We start from the raw sequence: 10,521 nt of genomic DNA on the forward strand, positions 1-10,521 counted from the left end.
TGGATGGATGGATGGATGGATAAATAAATAAATAAATAAAACTAACTAAATAAATAAATAAATAGATAGATAGATAGATAGATAGATAGATAGATAGATAGATAGATAGATAGATAGATAGATAGATAGATAGATAGATAGATAGATAGATAGATAGATAGATAGATAGATAGATAGATAGATAGATAGATAGATAGATGGATGGATGGATGGATGGATGGATGGATGGATGGATGGATGGATGGATAAATAAATAAATAAATAAAACTAACTAACTAACTAAATAAATAAATAAATAAATAAATAAATAAATAAATAAATAAATAAATAAATAAATAAATAAATAAATAAATAAATAAATAAATAAATAAATAAATAACCGGGGGGGAAATGCTAGGAAGACGGACAAAAATAAAATTGGCCAAAATGTTTGAAACGGTCCAGAATGGAGCAGAAAGAGGTGAAACGCTTAAAATGGCCGAAACGTTTAAAACAACCAAACTGGCTGAATCGGTTAAAGTAGATTAATGAGATCAAAACAGGTAGAAATGGCTTTAAAAGCTAAAATACGCATTTATAGTCATGAAATATCCTGAATGCACGTTTAGAAAAACTCCATAAATGACCTCAGTATCAGCCGTGTGAGGTTTTATGGTTCTGTGGGTTTTCAGCTCCAGAAGAAGTTGATTTGGTGGAAAGTGACAGAAAACGAGTGTTTAGAAGGGAAAGGTTGCAGATCTGGTCTAATTGAAGGAGGAGAAGTTCTTTTCCTACTTCGGGCTCTCGGGATCGTGAGGACTGCTCTTCGTGTCCGTCCCACTGGGCCTGGAGCTTCGTGGACGCCGCCGTCAGGCGGCCTGATGGAGGAGGCGTCGGAGCGTCCGTGACCCTCCTGTGTTTGTCTTCAGGTACATCCAGAGTCTGACCGAATTACTGGACTTCCTGGACAAGAGCCCCGACGACCACAGAGTCCTGGAGACGTGAGTGCGACGCACCGCTTCTGATCCGGTCCCTGAGCGCGTGGGGCCCGGTCGGGCTGACCTCTGGCCGTCTCCTCCGTCACAGGTTCGTGGAGGTGCTGGAGGGCATCAGGAACCGGCACAACGAGGTGGTGCCCACCATGGCTCAGGGCGTCGTGGAGTACAGGGACGCCTTCGGTCAGCAGGACCCCGTCACCGACCACAACATCCAGTACTTCATGGACCGCTTCTACACCAGCCGCATCTCCATCCGCATGCTCATCAACCAGCACAGTGAGGACACACACTCACACCCAGGGACGCCAGCGGTCAGCGTGTGGCGCTCTCACACCTCCTTGTCTCTGCTCCTCTGCAGGTTTGGTCTTCAACGGGAACTCCAACCCCGCCCACCCCGACACCATCGGCTGCATCGACTCCAAGTGTGACGTGACGGAGGTGGTACGAGGTGAGAGGCCGACTGGACCAACTTATTCCTCCCACCTTTGGGTCCACTTACAAGAGTAGTTACCTCAAAAAAATATAGAGAATAAAGTCTGTGGAAAAGAGGTAAATATAATGAGAAATTATTATTTTATTGCTTAGAAGAGGCGGCAACGCCTCTCAGATTAAACCATTAAAACCAGATTGAAAACTGATCAAATAAGGTAAATGAAAAAATTAAAATAATGGAAAAACAACAACAACAACAATAATAATAATAATAATAATAATAATAATAATAATAATAATAATAATAATAATAATAATAATAATAATAATAATAATAATAATAATAATAATAATAATACGACAAAGGTCGACCTGGACTTAGAAAAAAACAAAAAACAGCTTACATCCTTGGCGGACAAGATAAAATAAAGTAAATAAAATGTGCCCACAAACTGCTCTTCTCGTCCCAACGTTTGTAAACGTCTGTTTAGTTCAGTCAAAGCATCTTTTTCTATTTCGAATTGATGAAAATATCCCGTTTTTATTGTTTTTCAAGGGACTATCAAGCATCTAAATGATCTGTTGCTGACAAAAAGAATCTGTTTCATCACTTTATTGAGTTTTTCCTGCCATTGATGGTTGAAGTGAGACTATTTTAGTCACAATAAAACACGAGGAGTAGTTTTGCCTTATACATGTAATTTATATTCCTACAGAAGAGCCGTATTTTGAATATAATTCAATTCACGAGGCGTCATTGCGTCAGCTTGTATTATTAACATTATTCTCTTTCTTTTAAATCCGACTGTGGCCACCGTCCTGCAGGCGTGGCAGCTTTTATTTCAGGAGTTTGAGAGGCAGCGTAAAGCAGATTCTCAGGAATCCCCCAGTAGTCTCACGAAGGACACAGATCTCTGGTTTTCTTCTGCTCCCGTAGAGAAAGGAAGGATGACATTTCAGATGTTACATAATGCAGGAGGTGTGTGTTTGCCTGACGGATGCTCAGTCCGGAGCGGTCCAGTTCCAGTGTTTGCTCGCTGCTCCGCCACTTATCAGCAGGGATATGTACTCTGACGATAACCTCATGATTTCATGTGTGTGTGTGTGGCGTTGTGAATACAGTGGGTTTTTATTTTGGTGTGTGTGTGTTCTCAGATGCCTACGAGAGTGCCAAGCTGCTGTGTGAGCAGTACTACCTGGGAGCACCTGAACTGGAGCTGACGCAGATGAATGGTGAGAACGCACACCAGCGACAAAAACACACGTTCACAACTTCCCGGTATTCATTCATCCGTCCGCCTCCCGTGTGTGTGTGTGTGTGTGTGTGTGTGTTTGCTGTTCTTCCTCCAGCCAACGACCTCAGGGAGCCCATCCAGATTTCATACGTGCCGTCGCACCTCTACCACATGCTCTTTGAACTCTTCAAGGTAACCGTCGTTACATCCATCACGTCCGACACGTACTAACGCGGCAGTACCACTAGTAACCATGGGGGGCAGTGTTGAGAGTAGCAGCAAATAACCACTTTTAATAGCAATATATATATATATATATATATATATATATATATATATATATTGCTATTAAATATATATTAAATATATATATAAAATAGCTTTTACTCTTTTCTCATAGTAGATAAGCTTAAATCAGCGTCCTTTATGACCAAAAGAGGCATTTTTGTGATTTTCCGAACAAATCAAATTTACCTGGAGCTGAAAAACACGTTTAACCTTCAAAACGAGAAAAAGACAGCTTCTGTACTGTGGTTTTGAAACAAAAACTGTATCTTACGTTGTATTTAGAACGTTTTAATTACAATTTAGGATGGTAAACATTTCATCACATTTTAAGCTGTTTTTTTTTTTTACCAGATTTTAGCAGTTTCATCCTTCTTTTCTAGCGTCTTTCAATAGAATAGAATAGAAATTCATTATTAATCGCAGAGAGAAATTCCTTCAAGCTTTGCGCCACACAATAAATAGAAAGAAAGTTGAATATCAAGTAACACATGACAAAAATTAAATAAGTAATTTTAAACAATAAGTACAAGACTTACCCGAATCGAATAAAATCACAGAAAGGATGAAATGAACAAAAGCATCTTATGGCCACAGGAAGGACGTTCTAACCGTTTTATCTATTTTCTAAGCAGTTTTGTTTGTTTTTTTCTAAATTTTTCAGTTTGTTTTTTTTGCTTTTTAGAAATTCAAGTCATTTTAGCATTTTTTCCCTCCATTTTAGTTATTGTGCCTTTTTTATCCAATATATAAAAGTCATCTTGAAAATGGTGTGTAAATAAAATAATGATAAGATAATAAAATAAAAAAAATGTTTATTTAGGTATAATTTACGAAAAGCTTCATGGAGCCGCTACAAAAGGACTAAATGTTTTATCGTCACACATCGCCCTATTTTTTAAAAGAAAACAAAAAAAAAACCTCAGTATTATATCAGTATTGGTGAAAACAGCTTTATTTTGTATCCAATCAGAACGGAGAGCCGTCTTCATGTACTTTTAGTTAATAACCAAACGGGGTCATGGTGACTAAAACCTCCATTACGTAAAAGAAAAACATCAAACAAAGTTTGTTTTCTCAGATCAGTGGCGATGATAACAAGTTGAAATGAAATATTTTGCTTAGTCGATTTGATTCATTGGAAAAAAAATAGGAAATACAACAAAACAATTCAATACATTACAATATAGAACAAAAAAAATTGTTTTAGCTTGACAATTAATCACAAGCCTACATAACCACTCTCGCTTATATCAGCTTTTTTATTGGAGAAAAAAAACTACAAAAACACACTTTTATTCTCCTTCATCATTTCTTTGTATTTCAGTAACAGTAACATGGACAGTAAAAATCACTTTAAAGTGAAAATGAAGAGACAACAGATGTCCAGATGGAGAAAACTACTCTGGCTGCTGTTGATATTAATTAGACGTCTGAATTTAACAGAAGAAAAGTGAGAGAATATTTAAACTGAACACGGCGTGAATGTGTTGTTTAACGTCACCAGAGTGTTTTTTCAGGAAGGAAGTGACTCTACATCCTCTGTAAATGTGCAAAGAGACAAACGAACTGATTCCTTGTGGGTTTTCTAGAGGACACGTGTCTTCTTATAGTGTGTCTGATGTAAAGCTCCAATGATTTGATGCTAAAAAACCTAAAAAAAACCGTCTCTTTCCTGCCTGCAGAATTCCATGAGGGCGACGATCGAGACCCACGAGGCCAGCAGGAGCCTCCCGCCCATCAGAGTCCTGGTCGCCCTCGCTGAAGAGGACCTGTCCATCAAAGTGAGCAAGTCTTCCTCCTCAGTACGAGTCTGTTGTGCTACACGATCCTGAGTCGGATTCTCTGATAAAAAAACCGGTCAAATCACTTCGTTTTCTTCGTTCTGGCAAAAAAAAAAAAAAGCAGAAGTAGGGCGGAAATCCCACAACGCTTCCGCATAACAAACCAAATGTCGTAACGTTCTCACTTGTCACAAGTAGAAAGAACGTGATTGTTTGAATGCCCCAAATTCTACGAGTAAAAATAGGAGTGGATTTGTCTTAACCCGCGGCGCCGCAGGAAAACCTGGCACTGATCCGGGCTGCGTGGCGTTCTGTGCTGAGACGATTGTGTAACGACTTTTCTTCTCCTTCCCGTTCTGAAGTGACGCGTTTGGTATGTTCGTCCTGGTTCCCCGGCCTCACCGCCGCTCCGCCGCTTAATGAGCTTACATAAACCTCATAAACCCTCATCATCATCAAACACTGGGACGTGGCGCCCGTCCGCCCGCGTCGCCGGCTCCGAGTCCATCATCCCCCGCTTTCAGAGCAGATTAAGGATTTCCTCGTGCCGGCGACCTTTAACCCCGTCGGGAAAAAAAAAAAACCCCAACATCTCCCTCCTTTTCCAGACAAGCGACCGAGGCGGCGGCGTTCCCTTCAGGAAGATGGAGCGCGTGTTCAGCTACATGTACTCCACCGCACCGCGGCCCTCCATGGACCACACACACAGAGCGCCACTGGTGAGACAGCAACACACACACACACACACACACACACACACACACACACACACACACACACACACACACACACACACACAGAGCGCCACTGGTGAGGCAGCAACACACACACACACACACACACACACACACACACACACACACACACACACACACACACACACACACAGAGCGCCACTGGTGAGACAGCAACACACACACCACACACACACACACACACACACACACACACACACACACACACACACACACACACACACACACACACACACACACACACACACACACACACACACACACACACACACACACACACACACACACACACACAGAGCGCCACTGGTGAGACAGCAACACACACACACACACACACACACACACACACACACACACACACACACACACACACACACACACACACACACACACACACACACACTCTGCTGCACACACCAGTGAAGACATGCGTCAATGTGTGTGTGTGTGTGTGCAGGCGGGGTTCGGCTACGGTCTCCCCATCTCTCGCCTCTACGCCCGCTACTTCCAGGGAGACCTCCAGTTGTACTCCATGGAGGGCTTCGGTACCGACGCTGTCCTACACCTGAAGGTAAACACACACTTTCCTCCTTCACACGTTCAGACAGACGTAGAATAAACCTGCAAAGCTTCAGCTTCAGCTTCAGCTTCAGTCTCCCAGGCAGCGTTTTTCTATCAACTCTGAACTTCTTGTTGGGGACGGGAATTGATTGGATTTATTTTATTTTTTAATTTTTTTAACGATTCCTTTTCTATTGTCGATTCGGTTCTTTATGGATTCCCACTTGGAAATGAAAGCCTCGCTACGAACAGCAGAGGACATGGTGACGCTGCCTCACGCTGCAGATTCACTCCAGAGTCCATCAGAACCGCCGCGTCCAGTCAAAGTTCTCGCCGCAAAGTCTTTCTGCACGTTGGTCGTATTTCCTCCGTTTGACGAAACTCTGCAAATACTGCAAGTCGCCCCGTTCTCGTCCTTTCTCCTGAAACGGAACCAAACTTTGGAGCGTCTCTGCAGCTTGGGCGCCATGTTCCCCGCCGGCTGCTCGGTTCTCGATTCCCGTCCCGTTCTGACGCTATTAAAGGTTTTCAGTTATAAAGTCTCTGAGGTCTTTACGTCTGTTGTTGGTTGTTCCTCTGAAACTCGTGTCTTGGTCCCACCCTGCTGCTGTCCGTCCCCAGGCTCTGTCCACCGACTCTGTGGAGAGGCTGCCGGTCTTCAACAAGACGGCCCTGCGTCACTACAAGCTCAGTCTGGAGGCGGACGACTGGTGCGTTCCCTCCAAGGAGCCGCTGGATCTCGCCGCCCACCGCGCCGACAAGTGATCCGGAGCCCACGCTCATCCTGACCCTCCCAGGCGTCTCTGGCGGGCGGGACACGGGGACCAGACGTGCCATTCCAGGAGCAGAAAGCGGAAGAACGGCCGAGCTTCACGCAGCTTTAGCAGGCCGCCGAGGAAGTCAACCAGAACAGACCCCGAGGACCGAACAACCGCCAACGTCTGATCCAAAGGGGTTTCTTTATGACGGAAATGTCCCGGAGCAAGCGATGCTCTGGTATTGATTTTCTTTTGACGTGTGAAGAAAGTTTCTGAGCTCCCGGAGCCCCTGGAGGACGTCTTTAAAGGTTTTCCGGGAAGTTGTTTTAGTGGCGGCCGACTACGTTCACACACGGAGTCCCGCAGGGTCGGTCCGTTTGGGGTCCGCTGAGGCTGAAGGTTAAAAAAAAAAGACAAAAGTCTTTTAGTTACACAAGTTCTCCGGGCTTTTATTTCCTCTGCACAAGTCCTCCACTTACTTCCATTTCCCACATATTTGAACGGAACTACGTTGTAGTAGGATCAGATTAAATAACGGCGCAGCAGCGAAGCGTCACAGTTTCTCGTTTCATGGAATGAAGACAAGAAAATAAATTTGGGGGGGGGGACAAATCTGACGCCCCAGAAAACAGTCAAAGTCTAAACTTTGTTTAAAAAAAAGACGTTTTTCAGTGGGAGACGCCAAAACGTGTCCAAATGTCTTCGTCTCCTCCACAGAGTCTGATCAAACCCGCCGCAGAAACACGTTTATTTCAGTGAAACTTGAGAATTAATGTCTCGGCTGCAGCGGATCGTTAAGGTTTTGGAATAAATAGTTTTTGATGAGGAGGAAAGTGAAAATATTTGTATATAATGATGGTCTGTAGGCCAGAGTGTGTGACGCTGCCGCGTGTTGAATGTCAAAGTTTTATATTTTTTTATTGAGATATGTCTGAAAATTAAATCCTCTCTGAGAACATCCCGTCTTTTTCTCTGTTTCCCTCGTTGGTTCATACCACAGAAGAAGAAGACATGTCTTTGTTTTAACCTTTACAGGGACAAAAGTCATCAACCAGTTCTATACGTAACTCTTTTACTCTAATTCACCCTGAATACATGAAGATTTACAGATTCAGAATTCCAAAGTGCCGCTAATTGTTTTTGTTGTAGTATTCTGAGTCAAAACAAGGGAAGTTGTTCGTACTTGACAATCTGCTGTATTTATAAATTAATCTTTGTGTATCTTGGGTCACTTTGAGAACAGCGACGGGATTTCAGGGTAACGCTGCAGATTCTTTGGCACTTTTTAGACATTTGGCTTGTTTTAAAGGCCATTTGCTTATTTTAGGTGTTTGATTATACGTTATAATTTTAAGTTTAGTCTTATTTTAACAATTCTTATCAAGTAAAATGTACTTGCTTGTACCAGTTTAAAGTATTTTCTTAAATTGAATGTTAACAGCTTCTATATTTTGGCCCAATTTGTTTGCAGTGAACAGAGTTACTTACATTTTAGGGTATTTTTCCTGCTTCATAATGTCAGAATGACTGAATTTTGATTTTAAACGGTGTTTTGCCATTTAAATACGAGCCTGACAAAGTAACTTTGACTCTGAATCTGTAGCTCAATTAGTTTTTTAGGATTTCGCCGTGTTTCACGGCCCCTCGCGTCTCCGACACCCCGACAGAAGCCGCCGCGTCGACACGTTGTGTTGGAGACGAGGACTCTCGGTGTGTTTCTGTTCAGTCCTGCTGACTCAGGGTTTGTGAGAGCAGGTTCCTGGCAGACTTCCTGTCTGTGTGTCTCCCGGGTCACAGACTGGCAGAGGAAAACCAATTCTGACCTTTCACACAATTATGTAACGTATTCATGTGTAAACTTGTACTGTGATCTGTGTGTGTATGTGTGTGTGTGTGTGTGTGTGTGTGTGTGTGTGTGTGTGTGTGTGTGTGTGTGTGTGTGTGTGTGTGTGTGTGTGTGTGTGTGTGTGTGTGTGTGTGTGTGTGTGGCCTTGGGCATGTTTTGGATTCTGTTGCAGGATTACAAGGTAAGTGTAATTCGGTGCGGTTTCATTTGATGTAGCGCCACCTGCCACGGAGCCGCATCACTGCACTGCAACAGAGGAAAACCCAGGAGTCCCACATGAGCAGCAGAGGAGACCGTTAGAGAGTAAAAACAGCCTTTATCCACTGAAGCTTCTATATCGACACCATAAAACATTGTTATCTGATTGTTATTTCACTGATGCATCAGAATCTCCGGTGACACCTTAATTAGGATTGTAGGACAACTCCTCCGTAAAAACTGCCACCCTGGACGACTCGTCCACTGAGGAGATTTCAATTTTTTTTTTGAGAAAATAAATCCTGTACAATGTACTTTTACATATTATTTCTAATTTATATTTTATATATTTTTTCATATATTTAGTATATGTCCAAATTTTTCAAAATGTATTTCTGAAAACGTATTTCGCTCGGTGCGCCCCTGTTGAGTTTGTGCTATATATATATATATATATCAAAGTTGAGATTTTTTTTTTTCAGGTGGAAAAAAAAGTTTTTATTTACAAAGTCCGTCCATCCACATGCCAGCGCTGGGACTGCTTCCTCAAAATGCATCAGGCGGTTTAATGAAGTGATGAAACGATGCTTCAGGACAGAATCTTGCTCATAAACACGGAGCAGTTATCATCAGTATCAGGACCAGAAGAGACGGAGCAGCCTGCTGCCTGGTTCAGTAGAGGAAGTTCGTCGAGTACGAAGGACAAAGGCACGGGTCCCGGGCTGCTTATTTAAATGTTCTTATTAATCAAGGAAATCCTGTGTAAAATCACACGTCCATCAGCAGTAAGCAACCCGATACAGTCAGAATTAGGTGACTTAATGTGATTTTACATCTAAGAGCAAATGATGAGGGATGGACAGACGTCTCTCCGTGAAAAAAAAATAAAGCAATAAAATAAATAATAAATACCAGTAATAGTGAAAATCTGATCATAAAACCACGAGTCAGATATAAATACAACAAAGAATGAAGAATGAAGGTCAAAGGTGAAGTATGTATCAGCAGGAGGTCCGGCCGTGATTTAATACCGGTTGTTTATGTTGAGATGGGGAGGGGGGGGGGGTTGTCGGCAGCTGCTGAAAGTAACTAAAAAGTTACATGTAATCTAACCTTGTTACTTTTACAAACAAGTAATCAGTAAAGTAACAAAGTTACTTTTTAAAGGAATAACTAGTAATCGGTAATCAGATTACTTTTTCTCTCTGCTCGTGACCATTGCCACAGTCAGAATATAAGAGATGATAACATCATTTTGTTACGAGCGTCTTAGATACAGGACAGTTTGGACAGTGAATCAAACTTTAGTCAAAAGAGTAAACAACTACACATCAGTAGTTACCAGGAAGGCACGTTACACCGATCCTCATTAAATAATTCACATTTAAATTAAATAATTCAAAACACTCACTTTTCTCCTCAGAATTACGACATTAAAGTCAGAAATGTGAATTTAATACCAAAATTCTATGAAAAAAGTTGTTTGTATTGTCTGGGATTCTTGAATCCTGTTTCATAGTTGTTAACAAGTTATTTATTCCTATAAAACACAAAGATTTGGAGCTCAAGTTTTGTTTAAAAATCAGGGAATGAATGTATTAGAGCTAAAAAATTATATATTAGCGGATAATCTAAGAGCAGAAGTAGAACTGGCGCATCCTTTTGCCAACGCCACATTTGTCACCATGGA

The 10,521-nt window shown here is 42.0% G+C and overlaps 1 protein-coding gene across 1 annotated transcript in view; it reads left to right on the top strand.

Moving 5' to 3' along the window:
- Positions 1–7,748, top strand: part of LOC308124519 (pyruvate dehydrogenase (acetyl-transferring) kinase isozyme 2, mitochondrial-like) — a 9,932-nt gene extending 2,184 nt beyond the window's left edge. Inside the window, exons 3-11 of the mRNA XM_080487555.1 lie at positions 909–980; positions 1,066–1,253; positions 1,336–1,425; positions 2,565–2,642; positions 2,760–2,836; positions 4,615–4,713; positions 5,322–5,432; positions 5,926–6,039; positions 6,651–7,748. Coding sequence (XP_080343681.1) covers positions 909–980; positions 1,066–1,253; positions 1,336–1,425; positions 2,565–2,642; positions 2,760–2,836; positions 4,615–4,713; positions 5,322–5,432; positions 5,926–6,039; positions 6,651–6,794 — 973 coding nt within the window. The 3' untranslated portion in view covers positions 6,795–7,748. The remainder of the gene's footprint in view (positions 1–908; positions 981–1,065; positions 1,254–1,335; positions 1,426–2,564; positions 2,643–2,759; positions 2,837–4,614; positions 4,714–5,321; positions 5,433–5,925; positions 6,040–6,650) is intronic.
- The last annotated feature ends 2,773 nt before the right edge of the window (positions 7,749–10,521 follow it).

Source organism: Lipophrys pholis (genome assembly GCF_963383615.2).
Source record: "Lipophrys pholis genome assembly, chromosome: 19".
NCBI lineage: Eukaryota > Metazoa > Chordata > Actinopteri > Blenniiformes > Blenniidae > Lipophrys > Lipophrys pholis.